At 33.3% G+C, this 27,630-nt stretch overlaps 1 protein-coding gene and 1 long non-coding RNA gene across 14 annotated transcripts in view; one reads left to right on the forward strand and one right to left on the reverse strand.

The window, feature by feature from the left end:
* LOC126892177 (zinc finger protein 493-like) overlaps positions 1–27,630 on the forward strand; it is a 97,941-nt gene that overhangs the window by 52,204 nt on the left and 18,107 nt on the right. For 2 of the 6 annotated variants that reach the window (XM_050661649.1, XM_050661651.1), the window contains exon 2: positions 14,093–18,008. The exons of 3 other annotated variants lie outside the window; for them this stretch is intronic. In XM_050661649.1, the coding sequence (XP_050517606.1) occupies positions 14,093–17,373 (3,281 nt within the window). In that variant the 3' untranslated portion in view covers positions 17,374–18,008. Of the gene's footprint in view, positions 1–14,092; positions 18,009–27,630 lie in introns of those variants that run through there. One more of the 6 variants, XM_050661653.1, reaches the window with a different exon arrangement.
* LOC126892182 (uncharacterized) overlaps positions 15,401–27,630 on the reverse strand; it is a 38,866-nt gene continuing 26,636 nt past the window's right edge. For 3 of the 8 annotated variants that reach the window (XR_007700712.1, XR_007700711.1, XR_007700709.1), the window contains 5 exons: positions 17,323–17,406; positions 16,988–17,155; positions 16,316–16,483; positions 15,644–15,727; positions 15,401–15,559 (listed from right to left, as the gene is read on the reverse strand). This is a non-coding gene — a long non-coding RNA (uncharacterized LOC126892182). Of the gene's footprint in view, positions 15,560–15,643; positions 15,728–15,767; positions 15,896–16,147; positions 16,232–16,315; positions 16,484–16,987; positions 17,156–17,322; positions 17,407–27,630 lie in introns of those variants that run through there. The other 5 variants (XR_007700713.1, XR_007700716.1, XR_007700710.1 and 2 more) reach the window with 4 other exon arrangements.

A 27,630-nucleotide genomic window follows, 5' to 3' on the forward strand; every position in this document is an offset into this window, starting at 1 on the left:
TGTACATGAATATACTATCTATACAGGGTGTCCCGAAAAGATTGGTCATAAATTATACCACAGATTCTGGGGTCAAAAATAGGTTGATTGAACCTCACTTACCTATATACAATAGTGCACACAAAAAAAGTTACAGCCCTTTGAAGTTACAAAATGAAAATCGATTTTTTTTCATATATCGAAAACTCTCAGAGATTTTTTATTGAAAATTGACATGTGGCATTTTTACGACAGCAATATCTTAAAAAAAAAATTAAGTAAAATTTGTGCACCCCATACAAATTTTATGGGGGTTTTGTTCCCTTAAACCCCCCCAAACTTTTGTGTACGTTCCAATTAAATTATTATTGTGGCACTATTAGTTAAACACATTGTTTCTAAAACTTTTTTGCCTCTTAGTACTTTTTCGATAAGCCAGTGTTTATCGAGATATTTTGAATATTTGTCGAATCCACCACATATTTGTATATGGTTAAGTACGGTTATAGAGACCTGTTAATAATCTGAAAATTTATTTATAATTTACATTTTTAGGTATATTTTGAAAAAGAAGCTACATCTCGATAAAAGGTGACTTATGAACGAAAGACTAAGAGACAAAAGTTTTAAAAACACTGTGTTTAACTAATGGTACCACAATAATAGTTTAATTGGAACGTACACAAACATTAGGGGGGTTTAAAGGAACAAAACCCCCATAAAATTTTTACGTAAATATATTGAAAAAGAAGCCGCATCTCAATAAAAACTGGCTTATCGAAAAAATACTAAGAGGCAAAAAAGTTTTAAAAACGTTGTGTTTAACTAATGGTACCACAATAATGAATTAATTGGAACGTACACAAAAGTTTGGGGGGGTTTAAGGGAACATAATCCCCATAAATTTTTTATGGGGTGGACAAATTTCACTATAATTTTGTTTTAAGATGTTCCTGACATAAGAATTATACATGTCCATTTTCAATAAAAAATCTCTAATAGTTTTCGATATATTGAAAAAAATCGATTTTCATTTTGTAACTTCAAAGGGCTGTAACTTTTTTTGTGAGCACATTTGTACTAAGGTAAGTTAGGTTCAATCGAACTATTTTTGACCCCAGAATGTGTGGTATAATTTATGACCATTCTTTTCGGGACACCCTGTATATTGCGCAACAAAGAGGGCTTGCTTTCTGTTCTTTAAAAGGGTGTATCATCTATATTTAAATACATAATGGAAACCGAGTGATTCTTTGATATTTTCTTCCCTGTATTATTTAAAATTATTTCTTTTCCAAAAATTTCATAAACATTAGTTTTAAAAAACATCACTTTAGTTAAAATTATTTTTTTTTTTTTCCGTGGAATTTATGGCTTTGGTGAGGACCAATTAGCCAGACTATGTTAGATTGTATAAATAGTTTGTGTAAATTGTTTCATAGTATCAAACTTGAGCATGATGTATTCATTTGTTTTGTTAGTAATATGTAGCATTAGTAAAGTGTAAGGTGTTTAATTTTTTTTTTCCTTCCGCGCTAGAGCATCAACCCGGTTCAACGCCGCGGAGGTTTTAGCCCTCTTTGTGTGTGTTTTTATTTTTTTTTTGTTTTCTTTTTTTTTGTTTTCTTTTTTTTTTTGTTTTTTTTTTGTTTTTTTTTGTTTTTTTTTGTTTTTTTTTTGTTTTTTTTTGTTTTTTTTGTTTTTTTTTTTGTTTTTTTTTTGGTTTTTTTTAATTGGTTCATTTTTTTTACTTGGTTTATTTTTTTTATTTTTTTTTATTTTTTTTTGTATTCACCTTTTTTTTTCCTTTAATGCTTTACATTTAGTTTGTTTTGCAGAATTGCTTACAAAATTGGTTAGTAATTTTACAATTTTAGTTTACAGTTTATGATGTGTTGATGAAGTACATAAAGTATATTATTATTTCCTGAAAAAATAATACAATTTAGGTCTATTGGAAGGTTTATCTTGTAGTGAATTAAGTTTTTATATAGATTATTAATGTTTACAATATTTATTGGACATTCAAGTAAAACATGTACCAATGTACCCATTTTACCACAACTACACAGTGGATCGTCTGTAATTTTTATTTTGTGCTTATAATAAGGTGTTAGTGCATGGTTTGCACGTATTCGATTTATTGTGGCGACAAAGTTTCTGTTTGGTATTTTGTGAAACCATGGTTTTCTGGGGATCCTTGGCTGGTGTTTACAAAAGTTTGTTCCAGTTGTTGATGCACTGTATAGGTTTTGCCACATCTTATTTATTTTGTTCCTTTGATTTAAGAATAAATCGGACGGGGGTAGTTTAAGATTTAGTTCTTCTCCTGATGTTGGAGCTGTTTTTGCTAAGGCATCCACCATTTCATTACCTGTTATGCCTGCGTGTCCCTTTACCCATAGATATATGACGACTTTATTCTTGATGTGTATCTCATTATGTAAATACAGGATTTTTGCTTCAATATGATTAACTGATCTATTTATTTTAACATTTTTAAGTTTATCTACTGCACTTTTGCTGTCCGTACATATTATAAATTTGTCGTGGTTAGAGCCGAGTACGTATTTCATAGCTTGCACTATTGCTGTTAGTTCTGCAGTGTATATGGAAGCTTCCTTTGGTAAAATAAATTTTTTGTCAGTATTTTCCTCAAAATGGTAAAAGGCACAACTGGTATATTCTTTTGACTTTGATCCATCAGTGAATATAGAATCATAGTTTGGCCAGTATTTGTTTTTTGTTTCGTTGAACTTTGTTTGATTGATACTTGCTACTTCTTCACTTTCAAAATAGTAGGTTCTAATTTCACGTGAAAAAATTTGTTCAGGTGAGTAAATTAAAACTGGAGGGAGTTGGTTGGAATAGAGTATATCTGTAATGTCAGCTATTTCTGAGAAAGATTCTACTATGAGGGGGGTTTTCTTGGAGTGCCAGTATCTATGGGTCAAAACTTGAACTGTTAGTGACTGTACACTATTGAGGTAAGAAGTTTTTTTTGAAATGGTTTTTATCATGAATTTTCTGCTCAATAGTTGTCTTCTTAGTTTAAGAGGAGGTTCCACGGCTTCAGCTTGTATAATGTTTATGGGCGTTGACTTAAGATATCCCAGGCAAACTCTTAAGCATTTATTTTGTTGTATCTCGATTTTATTTAGATGTGTATCTGCTGCTGTTCCATAGAGTTGACTTCCATAATCCATTATTGATCGTACCATTGTTTTGTAGAATAGTAAAGCCGTATTTGGGTCTGCTCCCCACTTTGCTCTACAAAACGCTCTTAGGATATTTATAGAATTACTTGTTTTTTTGATAATTTGGTGGATACAGTCCTTCCATAATAGTTTTCTATCTAGATGCAGACCAAAATATTTTACAGAGTTACTAATACAGAGTTTATATTTTCCTATTGTTAATTGTCTTTGATAGTTGTTTCTGTTTCTAGAGAAAATACATATATTGGTTTTGGACTCGGATATGGAAAGTCCCATGTTGTCTAGGTATTTTTGGATTTTTATAAATTCAGTGTTGATATTTTCTATACATTTGTCCTCTGATTTGCTACTGGTGTAAATAACAACATCATCAGCGTATTGAATGATTTTAGACTTTTGTGATATAACATTTTCTATATCCATTGTGTACAGGCTGTAGAGGATTGGGCTCAGGATACTACCTTGTGGTAATCCAGATCTACATATTCTTGATTCCGAAATTTCTTGATTTATCTTTAAGGAAACTGATCGATTAGAGTAAGCTGATTTTATGAAGTTGGCAAAGGAGGTTGGTAGACCAATATTGATGAGCTTCTCTTCCAGTATATTTATTTGAACATTATCATATGCTGAAGTTATATCCAAAAATGTGGCCAAAGTGCTGTATTTGTGTGTGAATCCTAGATAGATGTCATTTACTAGTATCGTTAGGGGTTCCAAGGAAGATCTTCCCTTTCTAAAAGCATATTGTGAGTCAGGTAATATTTTTTCATTTTCTAGCCAATATTCAAGCCTGTTCTTTATCATTCTTTCCATGGTTTTAAATATACACGATGATAAAGCTATGGGTCTATATGAATCTGCATTTCCATTCTGTTTTCCAGGTTTTTTGATAGGTACTATGATGTATTCTTTCCACATCGGTGGAAAAGGAATCCTATTTATCCAAATCGAATTGAACAATTCCAACAGGGCTTTCTTATGGTCTAAGGGCATTTTATGCAACATATTATATGAAATGTTATCCGCCCCGGGAGATTTATTATTTGTTGATTTAATGCAATGATCGAGTTCCCATAATTGAAATAACGATTGTAGGAAAGAAGTGTTCCTATTTACAGTAGCTATTTGTTGAGTAATGTTGTTTTCGACCCATGGAGGTGAGATTTTTGTGTGGAATTCGCTTATCCAGTCTTCTTTGGGGTCCATTAGGGGTTTATTCGCTTGTTTTCGGTTTTTATATCGGTTTACTTTGTTCCACACTTCTTTAATTGGTGTATTTTGATTTAGATTTTGGCAGTAATTTATCCAACTTTTTTTCTTAGTTTCTTTAAAAGTTTTTTTAGCTACTGCATCAAGTCTTTTATATTCTGTTAGATTATTAAGATTTGGAGCCTGTGTGTAGGTTAAGAAAGCTTGTTTTCTTGCTTTAGCAGCTATGTTACAGGTTTCGTTCCACCAGTCCTTTGAGCAATGATTTCTATTTTGTGCGTTTGATTTTCGTAACGGAATTGCTTTGTCGGCAGCTTTGTTAATATTGTCGATAATGCCCATTAGTGATGATTTTGGTTCTGTTGCTTCAAGGGTAGCGGTATATACATCCCAATTAGCAGCCTTGAGTCTCCATATATTATGTTTTGTCTGTTTAATTTGCGCAGGTGGGATATTCCTTCCAAATTGTATGTGTATTGGTAAGTGATTAGAGCCATAAGGTTCTTCTAAAGTACACCACGTAATTAGTTGTGTCAGATCCTGTGTACAGAGGGTCAAGTCTACAGCTGACTTCTTATTGTTTGCTAATGTAGGTGATCCGTCGTTTATAATTACTAGGTTGCATTGTTCGATAGCTTCCAAAAGAATCTTGCCATAGATATCGTCATATCCATCGTTCCATGCCAAACTATGTGCGTTAAAGTCGCCCCCAATTATGAATGGTTTTGGAATTTGTTCCAAAAAGTTAATCCACTGTTGTAATGATATTCTAGTTCTCGGTTTAATGTATACTGAAACAAAGTAAATTTTTTTATGTATATATGGAAAATTTACCGAGATACAAGTATGCTCAAAGTTGATTGTAGTTGGAATTGAGACTTCTTGGTATATTAAGTCTGATTTTAATAAAATGGCAGAGCCGCCGTACCCGTCGTCCCGGTCACAGCGAATATTGTTGAAGCCTTTAAAATTATAGTATTTTTCTGCTTTAAACCATGTTTCCGATAGAAGTGCAACGGAGTAGTTGCCCCTATCTAGTAGATATTCTAAGTTATTTTTATTAGAAACTGCCGAACGGCAGTTCCATTGAAGGATATTTATTGCACGGTTGAGGTCTGAGAATGTGATGACGTGTTTCCATTTATAGTTAATTTGACTAAGTTTTCGAGTTCTTCCTTATTTATGTTTATACTTTTTGTTACTAAAACTTTTGTGACAATTTCTATAACTAATTCTAATATTGAATTTATCATGCTCAAGTCTGAAGGAGATGCAACTGGATTATTATTAATATTTCCCTTATAGTTAATGCTGTCTAATATTCCTCCCGTAGGTAATTGAGATCTAGGGGAAGATATAATTTCATTATGCAAAATTAATGTTGGATCTGGACTATTTGGTCTCTGTCTTTTGAATGTTCGAGAATTTGTACTATTTGAATTATTATTGTAGAATATATTATTAGTTGACATTTTGTTAATTGGATTTGATGGGAATTGGGTGGGTGTATAATTATTGGGATTTAATGGAGGGAAAGTTTTGAGGCAGGAGAGGTTTGTAGTTTGTTCCGTATTTATGGATGTTACTTTTGCATAGGAGTTTCTGGGGAACTGTTTGTTTGCGTCTTGATAACTAATATTATTGGAAGACATAGCGTCTTTAATAAGTTTTTGACGCTGAAATTCTTGACACGCGCTTAAATTTGTAGTAAAATGATCCCCCGAACAGTTAAAACATTTTGGAGTGAGATCGGTCTTTTTACAATCTTTTGAGTTGTGGGATTCTTGACATTTATCGCACCTAGCCTTGCTCTTACACTGCCCACCTGTATGTCCAAATCGAAGACAATTAAAGCATAATAGCACCTTTTGTTTGTATGGTTCGACTTCCTTTAGTACCTTGTTGATTGTTATATATTTTGGTAGCACTTGTGACTTAAAACTAACTACGCATGTTTTTGTTGGAATGTATTGAGTACCGTTTTCATCTACTTGTCTTCGATTTAATCTTGTGACTTGAAGGACTTCAAATTTACAGTGTAAATCGTACATTTTTATTCTGTTTTTAACATACTCTACTGAAAATTCTGTGGAAATATCTTTTATTACGCCCTGTCTAACTAAAAGAAACTTAGGAATGTATATGTCTAGATTATTTTTTATAAATATTGCTTCATTTTTTTTAGATATGATATAGTTAGCCGATTTATAATCTTTAAATTTTATACGTATTTTATTTCTTCCTACTGCATCAATGCTTACAATTTTTTCATCAATTTCTTTAAAATTTGTGATAATAATGTCACCTATCCTTAACGCGTTTAATCTGCCTTTAAAATCGGGTGAATTATTTTCTAAATACGCGTAAAAAGGTCCTAGGTCGTTTTGTCGGTAAAGAAATTCCTCCCTTTTTGTTCCTACTTCTTTGTTAATGTTATTTGTTATTGAAGTGTGTACATTAGCAAAGTCATTATCGATAATGGGTTTATTATTAACAAGTTTTGTGGTACTTATCTGTGTAACTGGAACAAGATTTTGGAATCCTAATAGCTCCTCCTTTGAAGATGTTGCATGTTCTGTATCCATTTGGGTTTCTAAAACATTTTTATCGGGGGCGTCGCCCCCGCTAACTGCACTCATAACTTTTTAATGTTTTTATTCCGATTTCGCTTTTTTATTTGGTGTAATTAATTTACTTTTAAAATTCACAAAATATTTATTTAAATATCTAATTTATAGACACCGGTTTTAAAAAACAAGCTTCTTTCCTACGCACGTCTGACTACCACGACGAATGGAAGCTAAGTGTTAAAATTATTTAAACGTTGACATTTAAAAAATTTTCAAAATCGAAGTCCATCTCTTTGTTAGCATTAACTTCAATATCTTCCTCTGACACCTCAGTTATCTTAGAGTTCCCACAATTAGTACCCATGCACATGCACCCTTTGCAGAATATTGAACAACTTATTCCTATCTTCCTACAACCGCAGTTTTTTGTACATCCTTTGGTACATTTACATGCTATTTTTTCAAGCAAAGCTTGTGGTGCAGGAGCTTTGACAGTACCTAAATATTGGTATTAATCCATATTTTGAAGTTTGCCCCGCCGAGTCAAGTGGATCCAAAGTATTACCTATAAAAAATAAGATTCAATCATAACACACAATCACATAAAAAAGTTTTAATGAGGAATTTAAAAAATGATCCTAAAATCAAAAATCGTTGCAAGTACTTATTACAATTTGAAAAAGCATATCTTATTAAAAAAAAACCCTAGAATTTTTTATAATACACCATTTTAAAGTAAACAAAATAAGCTTTCTATTTTATTATATAATATATACCATATAGAAAAAAAAGTTATAGTGGAAAATTTAAAAAATTATCGTAAAAAATATAAAACTCGTTAAAAGTATAGTCTTGAAAAAGATAACCTCTTTAAAAGAAGTCGTACATTATACTGTAGACCATTTTAAAGGTAATTCATTTCTATTCCTCTTACATGTACCATTGCATATACGTAAAGTTACGTAGAAAAAAGTTACAGAACAATATTTGCGAAATAACAAGGAAAATTGCCCAAAATTGCTGTGAGTGGCGAACTTTGAAAAATCATATTTCAAAAACTGTAAATCCTAATTACCTCTACCAAACATTATTTTAAAGAGAAAATATGTAAGCTTTTTTTCTGTGAAGCAATGTCTATACCTATATCCCCGTGGACAAAAGTTATGGGACAAAAAACAAAATTTCTTTCTTTTGGGTTTCTTTGTGCTTTTTCTTTTGAATATATTTTTATAAAAAAAGTATCTTTGATTTTAAAAAGTTATATTTAGATATCAAATTTAACCAGGAACAATTTTTATGTAGACGTGTTTGTACCAAAAGTTCATAGAACTCACCCTTATGTAACCTGTGCCCAGGGACTAATTCATTTTTTTCTCAAAAACGCACCCCTTTAAATGGTAGCACTCCGCGGTTTTTTCATATATAGAGATTCATTGACCATATGAAATAATAAAACCCCGTTAACGTTGTAGTTCCTTTCTATAGTACATAATCAATAGCCTATAAGTTTAGTTACAGATAGTAAAAGGATATTGATAGAACGTGCATTGGAGGCTAGTTTGGCAGATAACAATTTTTTCGTCAGTGAGGATAGCGATAACGATCAAATGAAATGGATTTACAGGAATTTAAGCTGTATGTTGGAAGGTCACTAGCTCTAGGTGGTAAGCATATAAACGGGAGACAAGCTAGTGCGTCTGTTTCAAGAGAACCGAAGACATCTGAAGATGAAGTGCCCATAATTCCTGTAAAAAGATCTACAGTTGTCCAGTTATCGCCTATAATATATATTTATTTATTAAGTACAACAGGCCTTGTAGGCCTAGGGCTAAAATGTTTACATTTCTGATTACATAAATAATATAATAAATAACTGAATATCACCTATAAATGTAAGAAAAACCAGTAATGACCATTTGCCAATATGCTCTGTCAGCCATAGGAATTCTTACTGCGTTGCCTAAACCTCTTGGATGCACTAAGAAGACGAGATTCTTTTGTACAAAATGCAAAATGTACCTGTGTACCTATTTCTCCTGAACGAGAATGTTTTTTCAGTTTCATACTTAAATTATATGAAAGCTAAGTCCTGATGTCCATTATGCTGGACCTGTCATATTATGTCTATCAAATCATTTTTTTATAGTTTTTATAGATTAGATTTTCGTTTATTGTTTTTACAAATGAGGAGAGAAAGTAGAAAATATTGTTAAAATAATAAAAAATTTTTTCTTGGGATTGAAGAGGATATATTTTAAACTTTACTTCCCTATGGATGTATTTGGATTGTAATACCTGCGACAGAGAGAAGTATGCTTTGTTAGTAAGCATTATCTGTTTCAGTATTTCTTCCTCCTCGCTGCCATTCTCATTTATCTGTACACCCAATGACCCAAGTACAGTCGGAAAAATGAAAGAATACCCATGAACGAACATATAAAACACGCTGTATTTTTCTGTCACCGTGTCATAAAGAAAATTGTCCAGTGCAACTACATGTAACAATAATTATTACATGTACTTGCGCTGGCCAATTTTTTGTGTGACACGGTGACAGGAAAATACAGCGTGTTTTATATGTTCGTTCATGGGTATTCTTTCATTTTTCCTACTGTATGTGAGCTGTTGTACTACTTCTATATTAGTGTCATCTGTGGTTAATTTCTGCAAGTTTTGTTGGTTCCTTGCTTGTATTAGGGCTTTAGTTTTATCTACATTGACGACATTATTTCATTCGCATTTTTCTTCAAGCTCCACATATAATTTATGACATCTCTTGTGGTTCTTCTCATCAAGTTTATGTCATCTGCGTACATTGCAATGTGCTTAGACTGATTAAACACTAAATTTTTTTGGTTTATGGACATTTTTCTGATGACATATTCCATACATACACTAAGCATCAAAATTAATGCACCACCTTCAAAATTCTACATTTTTGATGTTTCGTATTTCCTAAACCTGTTGTCCGAAATTAGTGATTTTTTTAAATATGTTATAGCTTTGTTCTTCAAGAATATCATGACATGTGTCATTGTATACCGGGTGTAACAATGATAGTGTGTTTTTTCCTCAAAGTTTAGAACACCCTGTGGAATATTCTAGCGTATATAAAATATTGAAATTAAAACTCAACTGTAGCCTTAGGCTTTTTTAACATTTTTCTTTTTGATTCATTCGCTTAAGATGGTTAATAAAAAAGTTAGGTACTTTAACAACTAGCAACGTTCTTCATCAATACAGGGTGTTTCTAAATAAGTGCGACAAACTTTAAGGGGCAATTCTGCATGAAAACTAATGACAGTTTGCTTTATAAACATATGTCCGCAAATGCTTCGTTTCTGAGATGCAGGCTGTTGAATTTTTGCTTAAAAAACGATTTATTTATTCCTCTAAAATCAGTTGAGATATGCAAATGAAATTTGGTAGATTTAAAGAGGTAGTTATTTCGCATTTTTTGGCATACAATTAAGAATTTTATATTCACCATTGGCATTTACCATGGGGGTGATGACCGCCCCATCTCGGGGGTGCAAATTTGTTATTATATTTTGACAGCAAAAGTTGGTAAAAACATTCATTCTAAGCAAAAAACGTTCTATGCAGTTTTTTGATAAAATTAATAGTTCTCGATTTATTCGCTATCGAAAGTGTTAGTTTTATATCGAAAAAATCAATGTTTTTAATAAGTTTTCTGCTAATAACTCCAAAAGATTTCGTTTTATCAAAACAACTTTACTTAACAAAAATGTACCCTTTGAAAAAATAAACAAAACCGTGCCTTTTACTTTTTTTAAGGCCGATAATAATCGAGCTATACTTTATTATGCTAGCCCTTCTTCGTCAAAAATGATAAATATTGTAGTTTCAAAGTCAAAAGAAGGGAAAACTATGCATTTTTCAAGGATAACTTTTTTTTTGTTTTGGTTCTGGCCTTGGCTCAGAACCTTTAGCCATGTAACTACATATAAAATTATTATTCATTCATAAGTATAAAATTGTCCAGTATACACTTAAAAATAAAGAATAATAAAAAATACAAATGCCTACTTACTATGTTAATAAATACAACTATATTAATTTTTTTTTGTTTTTTAATTTTTTATTTTTTTATTTATTTTTTTTTAATATATTTTTTTTCCAACATACATAGGTTACAAATATAATTAATTACAATTACAGGAAATATCTCATTCATACATTATATAATACGAAGGAAATACCTATTCATTCAAACGATTAGTTTTACATTCACACTTTTTAATTTAATTTTTTGAAGAAATGTCATAATTAGTTTAAAAATTTTTATGTTATCCTCACTTAATAGTACATTTAAGTCAATAATAACTTGTTAAAACTAATTTAAAGTATTTAAAAATATCTATCTTCAGAAATAAAAAAAGTCTTTAGCTTAAAAATTAAGTGGCTTATAATGAAAAGAATGTCAGTTCCTATTTTTTTCAGCGAAAAAGTTATCGGAAGCAACCTCCTAATTACCACCCTAATTAAAATTAGTCATTGACCTTATTTGGTATTCTTTATTTATGTATTATTAATAGGTTCTAGAAGTATGACCGGCTTAGAATGATCAGTTTTTAAAAAAATGTAGTTAAAAGCGAATAACGAATTTTTGTACTTTGGAAAAAATGGCTTTTCTTCAGAATAGAAAAATTAGCATCAGAAATGCGAAAAAATGTTTATAGATCTTCTAAAACTCTACAAAATTATTTTTTTACCACAGTGTCCAAGATTAAAAATAAAAAAGTTACAGTTAAAAAATCAATATATTTTTTTGTAAAAAAAGGAGAAATCCAATTGGAAGCATAATAATGTAAGTTAGCGCTGTTTTTACTCTTTGGCCTTATTCATTCTTTATTTATATACTGTTAATAGATTCTAGAAGTTTGACTAGCTTAGAATGATTAGTTTTAAAAAAACTGGAGTTTAAAGCGAATAACGAATTTTTGGTGTTTGGTAATAAATGCCATTTTCTTCAGGATTGCAAGATTAGCATCAGAGACACGAAAAAATGTTTAAGTATGAAATTGTAGGTTATTTAATTCCCAAGAACTTGGTTTAAAAAAAAATTTTCTACAGCAAAAATTGAGTGAATCGTAAATGAGTATATCAAAAAACATGAATTTTTTCGATATATGTAAAACTAACACTTTCGATAGCGAATAAATCAAAAACTATTAATTTTATCACAAAAATGTATAGAACATTTTTTGCTTAGAATGAATGTTTTTATCAACTTTTGCGTCAAAATATAATAAAAAATTTAAACCCCCGAGATGGGATGGCAACCACCCCCATGGTAAAAGCCGTGACCAGACAATTCGTACCAGCGACAGTTCGTAACGGCGACACTTGGTCACGGCGACAGTTCGTAACTATACAAATTCGTAACGGAAAATTCATAACGTCCAAATTAAATTATTCTGTTTATTTTTGTTAACCTGGAAACTAACTGTTATTACAGTTATAATTCATATTATGTTTATCAATTTAACAAATCAGTATGGGGATAAACATGTTTAACACATTTTATATTTCGTGTTTCAGAGTATATTAAAAGTCTTTAAACACAAACAAATATTTAAATACATACAAACTTGTAACAATATTCTTAATAAAAGTTTATTCCTCTTATTGTTCCTTAAATTTGCATTTACCTAGACAAAGGAATAATGAAGTACTTAATTCCTGAAATTTTTAATCTGGCAACCTAGGTCTGGATCCCCGTATGAAAAAAAAGTTGATTAATAGCAAGCTGAAAATTTGTTAATAGCTTAAGGGTGTCTAGTCGGATAAACTTTGATATATGGGAACACTGGAACAGGGGCAGTTTTAATTGTGGAACAGGTTAAAAATTTGGAACGGTCAGACCACGAAAACGGCACATTTATTTTGTCCGACAGAATAGACTTAAACTCTCCGAACAGAGATTAAACTCTCATGCAAAAATCAGCCTGCTATTTATTACCTTTCATAATTCCTGTCATTTGACATATTCTATATGTTCCACTGATTAAAACGGTTATTTGGTGATAAATAGCAGTCTGATTTTTGCATGAGAGTTTAATCTCTGTTCGGAGAGTTTAAGTCTGTTCTGTCGGACAAAATAAATGTACCGTTTTCGTGGTCTGACCGTTCCAAATTTTTAACCTGTTCCACAATTAAAACTGCCCCTGTTCCAGTGTTCCCATATATCAAAGGTTATTCGACTAGACACCCTTAAGCTATTAACAAATTTTCAGCTTGCTATTAATCAACTTTTTTTTCATACGCGGGATCCAGACCTAACCGTCTTTAGACATTCCAAACTTTTTAAATAAACATTTTGTAAAGGATAGATTATGATTACCTGTTATTATAATAAACCTTGTGATTGGTAATAGCTTTGGGGCATTCAATCAACGGCTATACTTGATAAGAGGGATGGCTTTTAATACTTTAATACTTGGTTTAAATACTTTTATTATATTCTGAAACACGAAATATGAAATGCCTTAAAAATATTTATCCTGATACTGATTCGTTAAATTGATAAACATAATTTCATTTATAACTGTAACAACAGTTAGTTTCCACGTTAACAACAATAAACAAAATAATTCAATTTGGACGTTACGAATTATTGTCCGTTACTAACTGTCCGGTTACGAACTGTCGCTTTACGAGATATCATGGAACCGGTAAAAGCGCCTTTCGGCATCATATAGATTTTGATCTTTGGACTATCCACTACTTATTTTCAAATTTTCAAGCAAATCGATCCATTCCGTAAAAATTGCGAGGTGAAAAGCTTAAGTTCCTGGACTAAAGGTGTGTCTGTGAAAGATCATTAATATAAATTAGACATTTACACAACGTTCTATTTGACGGAACGAGAAGTGATTTGGGTCAAATCTTAATATTTTGAGCTTCAGAATCTACAACTCATGACATTGGACATTCTTAATGCATCACTCTGTACTGAATTTGTATTTTTGAGCACATTTCAGCTGCCTTGCATTTTATTAACTTTGAATTTAAATGTTTCTTTGCTTTTACATTAATTTCCCATAGTACCTACTGAAAAATTTATATTATAGTCAGTTTGATTTTTAGATTTTCTCCGAGACACCAAAATGGAAATTACGGAAGTGTTAACTGAACATTCATCTCACGAAGCAAATTATCCAAACACTCATGCTGAAGGAAAAACATCAACTAAATACATAAAAGGAAGACGCTATAAATGTGAAATTTGTTTTAAGCAGTTTAGTCATGCAGGTACTTTAAAACGACATTTGATAGTGCACACTGGAGAAAAACCTCACAAGTGTGAAATTTGTTTCAAACAGTTTAATCTAGCAGGTAATTTAAAACAACATTTGATAGTGCACACTGGAGAAAAAATTCACAAGTGTGAAATTTGTTTCAAACAGTTTACTACAGCACATTCTTTGAAATACCATTTGAGAGTGCACACTGGAGAAAAACCTCACAAGTGTGAAATTTGTTTTAAGCAATTTATTACGTCAAGTGCTTTGAAATACCATTTGAGAGTGCACACTGGAGATAAACCACACAAGTGTGAAATTTGTCTTAGACAATTTTTTCAAGCAAGTGGTTTGAAATTACATTTAAGATTACACACTGGAGAAAAACCACATAAGTGTGAAATTTGTTTTAAGCAGTTTAATCTAGCAAGTAATTTAAAAAACCATATAAGAGTGCACACTGGGGAAAAACCCCACAAGTGTGAAATTTGTTTTAAGCAGTTTAGTCGAGCGGGTACTTTAAAACGACATTTGATAGTGCACACTGGAGAAAAACCTCACAAGTGTGAAATTTGTTTTAAGCAGTTTAGTCATGCAGGTACTTTAAAACGACATTTGATAGTGCACACTGGAGAAAAACCTCACAAGTGTGAAATTTGTTTCAAACAGTTTAATCTAGCAGGTAATTTAAAACAACATTTGATAGTGCACACTGGAGAAAAACCTCACAAGTGTGAAATTTGTTTCAAACAGTTTAATCTAGCAGTTACTTTAAAACAACATATGAGATTGCACACTGGAGAAAAACCTCACAAGTGTAAAATTTGTTTTAAGCAGTTTATTGCGTCAAGTCATTTGAAATACCATTTGAGAGTGCACACTGGGGAAAAACGTCACAAGTGTGATATTTGTTTTAAACAGTTTATTCTAGCAAGTAATTTAAAAAAACATATGAGAGTGCACACTGGGGAAAAACCCCACAAGTGTGAAATTTGTTTTAAGCAGTTTGGTCTACCAGGTCATTTAAAAAGACATTTGTTAGTGCACACTGGAGAAAAACCTCACAAGTGTGAAATTTGTTTTAAGCAATTTAGTCGAGCAGGTCATTTAAAACAACATTTGATAGTGCACACTGGAGAAAAACCTCACAAGTGTGAAATTTGTTTCAAACAGTTTAATCTAGCAGTTAATTTAAAACAACATATGAGATTGCACACTGGGGAAAAACCCCACAAGTGTGAAATTTGTTTCAAACAGTTTAATCAAGCAGGCACTTTAAAACAACATATGAGATTGCACACTGGAGAAAAACCTCACAAGTGTGAAATTTGTTTCAAACAGTTTAATCTAACAGGTAATTTAAAACAACATTTGATAGTGCACACTGGAGAAAAACCTCACAAGTGTGAAATTTGTTTCAAACAGTTTAATCAAGCAGGCACTTTAAAACAACATATGAGATTGCACACTGGAGAAAAACCTCACAAGTGTGAAATTTGTTTTAAGCAGTTTATTGCGTTAAGTCATTTGAAATACCATTTGAGAGTGCACACTGGAGAAAAACCTCACAAGTGTGAAATTTGTTTTAAGCAGTTTATTACGTCAAGTCATTTGAAATACCATTTGAGAGTGCACACTGGGGAAAAACCTCACAAGTGTGATATTTGTTTTAAGCAGTTTAATCTAGCAAGTAATTTAAAAATACATATGAGAGTGCACACTGGGGAAAAACCCCACAAGTGTGAAATTTGTTTCAAACAGTTTAATCTAGCAGTTACTTTAAAACAACATATGAGATTGCACACTGGAGAAAAACCTCACAAGTGTGAAATTTGTTTTAAGCAGTTTATAACGTCAAGTCATTTGAAATACCATTTGAGAGTGCACACTGGGGAAATACCTCACAAGTGTGATATTTGTTTTAAGCAGTTTAATCTAGCAAGTAATTTAAAAAGACATATGAGAGTGCACACTGGGGAAAAACCTCACAAGTGTGAAATTTGTTTCAAACAATTTAATCAAGCAGGCACTTTAAAACAACATATGAGATTGCACACTGGAGAAAAACCTCACAAGTGTGAAATTTGTTTTAAGCAGTTTATTACGTCAAGTGATTTGAAATACCATTTGAGAGTGCACACTGGAGAAAAACCACACAAGTGTGAAATTTGTCTTACACAATTTTTTCAAGCAAGTGGTTTGAAATTACATTTGAGATTTCACACTGGAGAAAAACCTCATAAGTGTGAAATTTGTTTTAAGCAGTTTAATCTAGCAAGTAATTTAAAAAAACATATAAGAGTGCACACTGGGGAAAAACCCCACAAGTGTGAAATTTGTTTTAAGCAGTTTAGTCAAGCAAGCACTTTAAAACAACATTTGATAGTGCACACTGGAGAAAAACCTCACAAGTGTGAAATTTGTTTCAAACAGTTTAATCTAGCAGTTACTTTAAAACAACATATGAGATTGCACATTGGAGAAAAACCTCAAAAGTGTAAAATTTGTTTTAAGCAGTTTATTACGTCAAGTCATTTGAAATACCATTTGAGAGTGCACACTGGGGAAAAACCTCACAAGTGTGATATTTGTTTTAAGCAGTTTAATCTAGCAAGTAATTTAAAAAGACATATGAGAGTGCACACTGGGGAAAAACCCCACAAGTGTGAAATTTGTCTTAAACAATTTTTTCAAACAAGCGGTTTGAAATTACATTTGAGATTTCACACCGGAGAAAAACCTCATAAGTGTGAAATTTGTTTTAAGCTGTTTAATCTAGCAAGTAATTTAAAAAAACATATAAGAGTGCACACTGGGGAAAAACCCCACAAGTGTGAAATTTGTTTTAAGCAGTTTAGTCAAGCAAGCACTTTAAAACAACATTTGATAGTGCACACTGGAGAAAAACCTCACAAGTGTGAAATTTGTTTTAAGCAGTTTAGTCAATCAGGTAATTTAAAAAGACATTTGTTAGTGCACACTGGAGAAAAACCTCACAAGTGTGAAATTTGTTTTAAGCAATTTAGTCGAGCAGGTCATTTAAAACAACATTTGATAGTGCACACTGGAGAAAACCTCACAAGTGTGAAATTTGTTTCAAACAGTTTAATCAAGCAGGCACTTTAAAACAACATATGAGATTGCACACTGGAGAAAAACCTTACAAGTGTGAAATTTGTTTTAAGCAGTTTATTACGTCAAGTCATTTGAAATACCATTTGAGAGTGCACACTGGAGAATAACCACACAAGTGTGAAATTTTTCTTAGACAATTTTTTCAAGCAAGGGGTTTGAAATTACATTTGAGATTTCACACTGGAGAAAAACCTCATAAGTGTGAAATTTGTTTTAAGCTGTTTAATCTAGCAAGTAATTTAAAAAAACATATAAGAGTGCACACTGGGGAAAAACCCCACAAGTGTGAAATTTGTTTTAAGCAGTTTAGTCAAGCAAGCACTTTAAAACAACATTTGATAGTGCACACTGGAGAAAAACCTTACAAGTGTGAAATTTGTTTCAAACAGTTTAATCTAGCAGGTAATTTAAAACAACATTTGGTAGTGCACACTGGAGAAAAACCTCACAAGTGTGAAATTTGTTTCAAACAGTTCAATCTAGCAGTTACTTTAAAACAACATATGAGATTGCACATTGGAGAAAAACCTCACAAGTGTAAAATTTGTTTTAAGCAGTTCATTACGTTAAGTCATTTGAAATACCATTTGAGAGTGCACACTGGGGAAAAACCTCACAAGTGTGATATTTGTTTTAAGCAGTTTAATCTAGCAAGTAATTTAAAAAAACACATGAGAGTGCACACTGGGGAAAAACCCCACAAGTGTGAAATTTGTCTTAGACAATTTTTTCAAACAAGCGGTTTGAAATTACATTTGAGATTTCACACTGGAGAAAAACCTTACAAGTGTGAAATTTGTTTTAAGCAGTTTAGTCAATCGGGTCATTTAAAAAGACATTTGTTAGTGCACATTGGAGAAAAACCTCACAAGTGTGACATTTGTTTTAAGCAATTTAATCGAGCAGGTCATTTAAAACAACATTTGATGGTGCACACTGGAGAAAAACCCCACAAGTGTGAAATTTGTTTTAAGCAGTTTAGTCAAGCAGGTTCGTTGAAAAAACATTTAGAGTGCACACTAGAAAAATCTCACAAGTGTGAAATTTGTTTCAAGCAGTTTAGTCAACCAGGTAATTTAAAAAAACATTTGATAGTGCACGCTGGAGACAAACCTTCTTCTTTTTTAAGGGCCATCTCCGTGACGCAGGTTCACAATCATCTTGGCTGTTCTGACCTTCGCGGGAGCGGCTCTAAACAGTTGCCTTGAGCTGGAACCAAACAATCCTCTCGGGTTCTTCAACCAGGAAACGCGCCTCCTTCCTACGCTTCTCCCACCCTCCATTTTTCTTTGAATAATTATGAGTCTCAAGATGTATCTTTCGCCTAGCATCACATGTCCGAGACATTACAACTTCATTTCTTTTATTGTGTGAATAGAAGTATCCATATTTCACAAATGTGGGCTTGAGGTAACAAAGTACCAAAAACTCGAAGAAGTACCACAAAGTTTTTTTTATTAAAAAGATCAATAAAATTGAGCACTTTTCGGCTCAATAAGAGCCATCATTAGCATATAAGTAGAGGAACACAAACATCAATAACTGACCAGAACAGGAAGGAGGAAGAATCAACTAGTTTAAAAGACCAACATTACTATTTTAACATTACTTTAACTTACACAATTACTTTTTTATTTATAATGCAATGTAAAAATCGCTTAACAACAAAACCAATAGAATGTGTGCAGTAATGTTGTCTTTTAAACTAGTTGATTCTTCCTCCTTCATCTGATCAGTTCTTGATGTTTGTGTTCCTGCACTTATATGCTGATGATGGCTCTTGTTGAACCGAAACGCGTCCAATTTTATTGATCTTTAAAAAAAACCTTTGTGGTACTTCTTTCTTCTTTGTGTTGTTCATTTTCCTCTCTCTGCCTATTCTTCTTAACACTTCTATACTCGTGACTATATCTACTTGATCTCTATCTCTCTATGAAATCTTTAACACTCTTCTAAATGTCCACATTTCAAACGCGTCAAGGGAGGGGTATGGTTTGAAATATTTAATTTTTATTATTATTTCAAATAAAAGTGCATACATTCAAGAATACTCTCTGAAAATTTCAGATTGATCGGAATAAATTTAACAGAGATACAGCGTGTTGAATATTACTACCGTCGACTCACTTTGCTGCGGCTTCGCGCTGGCACGCTTGGGCGTAGTGAGAAACCTTAAACAACTGTTCGCCTTCTCTTTTGTAGATTATTCCGCGATTCAAAAAACATATTTCAATGTGCATCACTTTACGATTTGGCAGACAAATAAGAAAATGAACATGCAGTTGTCAAAACTTTAAAGGGGTTTTTGTCAAAACTGCTTTTTCAAATGCGGTGGACATTGTAACTAAAAAAATTACTTGACCGATCTACCTGAAATTTTGCATAGATTTTTTAAGTTATACTTCTTTAGACGCGATTGAGATTGAGGGTGAATTTATATTAATCTGCGCGCATGCGCACACCAACATTATGGTATTAGTCGTTATATACGGGCTCTGATTGGGTGTTGAAATGATCTGTCAATAATAGATAATTATTGTTCAATATGAAGGTAAACAAATGTATAATACATTAGTTTTATTGTTGTGAGGACAGAAACAAAAAAGTTTATAATTTTAGTGATTTTTAAATAGTTTTTAAAGCAACAGGTACGTAATAATTGTATGTGTTTCATAGGTACCTACCTATTTGAACCTACCAAAATACATAGTATGTAATACTTTTATTTACATAATTTGATTACCATCCAAATTTCTATCAATATTCACCTAATATATTGTTTTCTTACTCTATGTTTTGTTGTATTTTTTCAATTCTAAATCATTTCAATTCAAAATCAAAATAATTTAATTTATGTAATTCAAAAATGTCAAAAGTTTAATCCGTTTAGTTAGTCGATCTTCGCACATAATGACACATGGTCTCCGTGGCGAAGCGTTTAATGCGAATGAACCCCAATACAACGCCAATACCAAACCGCGTTGATAAGTTGGTTCAAATCCCAATAGAAACTTTTATTTTTTTATACATTTTATGATTGTAAGTATATTTTTTATATAATTTTATTTTCAGAAAATACGTATTTAGTTAAAAAATTTTCCGACAATTAATGCTCAGAAATCATTTGTGGCATTTTTAATGTGTTTGTGTGTGTTTTATTCTTTTATTATTTTAATTTTTTGCACTGTTTTAATAAAAATGTTTGAGAAGTAGTAAATTTAAATAAAATATAAATAAAAAGTATATCAATTTCGTTTATAATCATACAATAGAAGTATAACTTCTTACGTGCGTACAAAGTACACACACATATTCTTTTTTCTTTAGACATTTCGTGAGGTAACACCGTCGGGATAGTTTTTGTTTTGCGCTTATTTTTTGTTCAACATAAATAAATCTGTTGATTTTCACAAAAATTTTACCAAAAATTTCGTATTTTTGACTTCTGAGTGATACCAAAAATTCAAAAATCATTAAAAATAAAAAACTCGACGTTGTTACCTCGTGAAACTCATAAGCTAATTAAATCTTTTTGAATTTTTTGTTCGTATGATCCAGTGACGAGTTCTGATGTCCACCGTAAAATCCATTTTTTTATGTATGTATTTTATGTATTTAATATGTTTATTTAATTTAATAAAATAATTCTACCATAGCTTCGAAAAAATTTCAAAATGTTCTTGATATATTGATTTCAAACCACACCCCCTCCCTTAAGTTGATTTATTGCATTTCGGTTTAATGTCCATGATTCAGCTCCATAACTCAGCACTCTGTGTACATAACATTTAATTAGCCCAGTGGTTCCCAACCTTTTATGTCTGGCGACCCACCTTCTGCTGTTTTTTCATGTTCGCGACCCATCCGTCACCCATGATGATAGAAAAAAATAAGGAACACGGTCACTGTACGCTACACAGCTACTGTAAGACCCACGCCGCGACCCACCGGTTGGGAAACGCTGAATTAGCCTTATTCTAAGGACCAATGTCAGATCTTTGGTGGATAAAATCTTTTTCAATTTCACGAAGTTGGCACGTGATTTTTCAATTCGCACTCTTAATTCTGCAGTGTAATCGTTATTTTCTTTGATTATCGTTCCCAACTAAATATATTTTTTTACTTTCTCAATCTGCTGGCCGCCTACCGTTGATATTTCGTTTGTATTGTTGTTTTTGCTAAATTTCATAATTTTTTTTTTAAGAGAGAGTCCGTATTCTCCACTATATCTTAATATTTTGTTCATTATTCTTTCTAAATCTTTCAAGTTGTCAGCTATTATGACTATTTCGTCGTCATATCTAATGTTATTAATTAAACTACCATTCAATCTTACGCCGACCCTCTCGTTTACCAACGTTTCTTATTATTTCTTCAGGTTAATCATTAAACAATAACGGCGACAGTGTGCAAACTTGCCCGACCCCTCGTTATCTTTATTTCTTCTCACACTTCTTTTCCAATTTTCACATTCGATCGTTTTCTGAAGTATACATTTGATATCAATGTTACATCCCTCACATCCAGATTCTTGTTTTTAAGTACTTCTATAAGTCGGTCATATTTTACCTTATCGAATGCTTTGTTGTAGACTATAAAGATCTCGGTTAACATCCAAGCATCTTTGGGTTAGCGCGTGAAAAGAAACTGATGCCTCCCTTGTGCCCACTCCATCCGAAATCCAAACGGAGAATCACTATCCACCTTTACAAGTTTCAACTTTTTTTTGGGGTCTGGAATCTCGTGTTACCTCGAGTTTCTTATCTATAGCCATTTCATATGAGGGGTATGCACGGAATTTCTTCATGGCGATCCTTTATCCCTGACCCCAGATGTCCTCATCCAGTTTTTCACACAGTTCTCTCCAGTGCCTTCTTTTTTCTTTACGAATTTTGCTGTAGAGTTTCTTCTTCCTTACGCGGTGCTCCTCAATCTCTTCGGTGACATCAGGATCGACTCCTGTTCTGCCCCTTGCTCTCGTTAACCTTCTCATGACTATACATTCATTTCTTTGTGCCTCGATATCCGCATTCCACCAGTAGGGCATCCTGTTTACATCTCGGCGAACCATCCTGCTTCCCTCTATCGCTTCTTTAATTACTCTCACAAATGATGGTTTTGCTTGTTTTCGATTCAGAGGGTTGCACACCCGCTGGACAGGCTGTTTCTACCATTGCAGACGTCATCAGCAGCGTTCGTAAGCGTGCACTCATCTGAATCGAAAAACAGCCGGACCATCAATTTAAAGGGAATCTGAAAGATAATTCAAAATCCCCATTAGGACGCGATACAGCGACATCTCTTAACAAATTGAAGAGTCTCAGATGCAGAATCCACTAAAAATGGTAAATAGTTATTTAAATCTGAGACTATTCGTGTTGAAAGTTCTTTCTGGTAGATCCTTAATCTGCGACTTTTTCAATTAATAAGACCGCAGACGACGAATATAGAAAACGAAAAGGAAACGATCACATTCAGTTTTCATTCGTGTAGGAAAAAAGGACAGAAGAGGAACTTTTTTCCTATACGAATGAAAACGGAATGTGATCGTTTCCTTTTCGTTTTCTATATTCGTCGTCTGCGGTCTTATTAATTGAAAAAGTCGCAGATTAAGGATGTACCAGAAAGAACTTTCAACACGAATAGTCTCAGATTTAAATAACTATTTACCATTTTTGGTGGATTCTGCATCTGAGACTCTTCAATTTATACTCTCACCAAGTTTTTTCGACCTGATTTATTACCTTGTATCATGTTCACTCTCCATTTGATTAGCTCCTCGTATACTTTCCAGTCATTCCGGTGTAGTCTGGCAAAACCTTCCAGCCTTTTTGCTTTCGCCGCTATCACTTGTGTCGCCATAGTCACGTCGATGTACGTACCCGTACCACTCCTAACAAACGTAGGCTCCAGACCTGTGTTCAGTACTACCAGATTCAGAGTACCCACCCAGTCGGTCAGTATCCTGCCGCGAATGTCGGTGATAGGAGATCCCCACTAAGCTACTTTTGCATTAAAGTCTCCCAGCACTACGCATTCTATTCCTGTGTTCCCTACTTCCTGCATGATTTCGTCCATCTTCCTCGTACTCACCCACTGTTATGTTTAGAGAAACATAACAGCAGACCAGATCCTCTCCATCCGGACGATCACGTATCCTTCTTTCGGTTTAATTTCATAAACTTGCAACTTCCTATTGTAAATTCGTACATGTACGAATTTAAAAGTATCAACCTATAAAAGTATATTTCAACAAGTATGAAACACTTGTTTTTCGGGTTTTCGATCCGATGTTCATTTCGTGAAATATTCGACCATACCGCTACTTTTGGGAAACCCTATATATAGCCACTGTAATGACTAAAACATAATGTATCTTGATCTGAGTACTTGTTATTTATGGATTCAGGTTGATAAGAAATAAATAATTAAAAGATGCTAGGCACAATAATCAAAATTACCAGTTTTAGAGTAGGTAAACCTTGCGTTATAGGGCTTTTCATTCAGTCATTTGTTTCGAGCTTGTGTCATGTCGTATAATTCGTGTATACTAATATTATACACAGATTATACAACCTATGACAGAAGCTCGAATCAAATGACAATCGATGAAAAGCCCTATTCAGACTGTGGACTTTGCTATTCTTTTTCTCATGATCATCTTTCAGTGCGTCACGGTTTTTCGATTTCTTTCTAACGCATTAAATTGTATGTGACAGAAAAAAACGCACGTCGGTGATTACATTTCGTCGGTGACAATTATAACATTTATTCTAGTTATTCTAGTTGTCGATAGATGGCGCCATAATAAAAAAAAAATATTTTTTTTAAATTAGATAATATTACAAATATAATCTGTATAATTTATAAGACTATACAAATCAAAGAAAATACCATTTTATAAATGCAAGAAACACATTTGATTTGTTTTTATTCCAAATTGAAAATAAAATGTGACAACTGTCAGATTTAACTAAAATGTCATGTTAGAATAAATGTCATAAATGTGTATTATCACGGACTTACCCTTTTTCCTATCATTTGTTAAGCACTGAAAAATGCTCATGAAAAGGACAATATTACTTATTTTTGTGTTCTAAACTATTGATTCCCTTAGAATTTGTGAAATATTTAAGACTATGAATTGATTATACATATACCAATTATTATACATATATACCATTATTATACCATATATTATACATATACCATTTATAGAAAATACAATATTTCTGGAATAGTTTTGTTTTATTTGAGCCCATCAGAATCAAAACCTGCTAAATCCTAAATATTTCGTTTTCCACGTTTTATACAGTTTCAAAGTTCTAATCTACACTCATAAGTTTTCGGCTCAAATCAGCCACTTTATGACATTTATTGGTGCCACTTTGATTAAGCAATGCTACTAAGATAGCCACTTGAGGACACTTTGACCTTCGACCCCTGACAACATGCCTAAACGAAACAATGACAAAAAAAGTGTTCTCATAATTCATTCATCCACAACGTGGTTTGAGACTTCTGTCTACTGAGTTTAGTATCAGGATAACAGAAATTCAAGAAGGTCGTCCACTTCTATCTATTATTTTGCATTATTTTTGGCTTTCCCGTGAATCACATATATCTGCTTGTTTTAAAAGCTCCTTTTTAAACACTACTAAGGTAGCCACTTGAGGACACTTTGACCCCTGACGACAGGAATAAACGAAACAATGACAAAAAAAGTGTTCTCATAATTCATTCATCCACAACGTGGTTTGAGACTTCTGTCTACTGAGTTTAGTATCAGGATAACAGAAATTCAAGAAGGTCGTACACTTCTATCTATTATTTTGCATTATTTTTGGCTTTCCCGTGAATCACATTATATCTGCTTGTTTTAAAAGCTCCTCCTCCAAACAATTGTCTTCGATCGGTATAAAACCCTTACCGTTCTCCATACTTAATAATAAAAAACATATGTATATAGGACCAAGTGTCAGCCGAAAATATTTAACTGGTGAAGGTTTAACAGAACTTATTTCGACAAATTTGGAAACTAGTTCTTGATTTAAAACGGCTCAGAGGACAAGACTATGATAACGGGGTTAATATGAAAGGAGTAAGAAAGGGTGTGCAAAACAGAATATTTGGGAAATATCCGTGGGAGTTTTACGGGCCCTGCCCTGCGCATGCCACCTTAGTCATAAACGACGCAGCGTCTTCTTCTACAGAAACAACAACCTTTTTTGTATTATACAAGAACTGTATACTTTCTTTCTGGTTTTACAAAGCGTTATAGTCGGAGAGATAGAAGCGGATTTTGTGCGTGATAAGTAATATGGAAAAGCTATACTGGGATATGTTGAATTAGTTGTGTACATGACTTTTACCAACGACCGGAAACCAGAGTTGGGGCCGAGGGTAATTATAAGGGGTCAAAGTCGCGGATTTTATTATTTTTTTTATGACGCTCATGATCGAGATAGTGCACCAAAATTTGGGAATAAGTAGGTCATGACGTAACTAAGTAAAATCTCTAGGGGCGGAAAGCTGCGTGGCCGACAAAGGGGTGGGGGTAGGGGTGAATATAAAAAATATAAAGGTTTTTTTGCGACGTTTGTGATTGAGATAGTGGACCAAAATTTGGGAATAAGTAGATCATGACATTACTAAGTAAAATCCCCAGAGCCGGAAACCAGAGTTGGGGATGAGGGTAGTCATAAGGGGTCAAAGTCGCCGTTTTTATTATTTTTTTTTGTGACGCTCATGATCGAGAGAGTGCACCAAAATTTGGGAATAAGTAGGTCATGACGTAACTAAGTAAAATCTCCAGGGGTGGCACGCTGCGTGGCCGACAAAGGGGTGGGGCAGTGGTGAATACAAAAAATATAAGGGCTTTTTTTGCGACGTTCGTGATTGAGAGAGTGCACCAAAATTTGGGAATAAGTAGATCATGATATAACTAAGTAAAATCCTCAGAGCCGGAAACCAGAGTTTGGCATGAGGGTAGTTATAAGTGGTCAAAATCGCCGTTTTTATTATTTTTTTTTGTGACGCTCATGATCGAGATAGTGCACCAAAATTTGGGAATAAATAGGTCATGAGGTAACTAAGTACAATCTCCAGGGGTGGAACGCTGCGTGGCCGATAAAGGGGTGGGGGTAGGTGTAAATATATATAAAAAATATAAGGGGTTTTTTGCGACGTGCTAGATTGAGATAGTGCACCAAAATTTGAGAATAAGTAGACCATGACTTAGCTAAGTAAAATCCCCAGAGCCGGAAACCAGAGTTGAGGATGAGGGTAGTTTTAAGGGGTCAAAGTAGCAGTGTATATTATTTTTTTGTGACCCGGCACAACATTTGTCCCCCACGCAGCGTTCCGCCCCTGGAGATTTTACTTAGTAATATCATGATCTATTTATTCCCAAATTTTGGTGCACTATCTCGATCACGAACGGCAAAAAAACCCCCATATATTTTTATACTCACCCCTGCCTACTACCCCTTTGTACCCCAAGCAGCGTTCCGCCCCTGAAGATTTTACTTAGTTACGTCATAACCTACTTACTCCCAAATTTAGGTGCACTATCTCCATCATGAGCGCCACAAAAAAAATAATAAAAACCGCGAATTTTACCCCTTATAACTACCCTCGTCCGCCACTCTGGTTTCCGCCTCTGGGGATATTACTTAGTCATGTCATGGTCTACTTATTCCCAAATTTTGGTGCACTATCTCAATCACGAACGTCGCAAAAAACCCTTTACATTTTTTATATTCACCCCTGCCCCACCCCTTTGTCGGCCACGCAGCGTTTCACTCCTGGAGATTTTACTTAGTTACGTCATGACCTACTTATTCCCAAATCTTGGCGCGCTGTCTCTATCATGAGAGCCACAAAAAAAAATAATAAAAAACGGAATTTTGACCCCTTATATCTACCTTCCTTCGCCACTCTGGTTTCCGGCTCTGGGGATTTTAATTATGTATGCCATGGTCTACTTATACCCAAATTTTGGTGCACTATCTCAATCATGAACGACGCAAAAAACCCCTTATATTTTTTATATTCACCCCTACCCCCACCACTTTGTCGGCCACGCAGCGTTGAGACCCTAGAGATTTTACTTAGGTACGTCATGACCTACTTATTCCCAAATTTTGGTGCACTATCTCGATCATGAGCGTCATAAAAAAAATAATAAAATCCGCGACTTTGACCCCTTATAACTACCCTCGGCCCCAACTCTGGTTTCCGGCCGTT

This window comes from Diabrotica virgifera, chromosome 9 (genome assembly GCF_917563875.1).
Source record: "Diabrotica virgifera virgifera chromosome 9, PGI_DIABVI_V3a".
Classification (NCBI taxonomy): Eukaryota; Metazoa; Arthropoda; class Insecta; order Coleoptera; family Chrysomelidae; genus Diabrotica; species Diabrotica virgifera.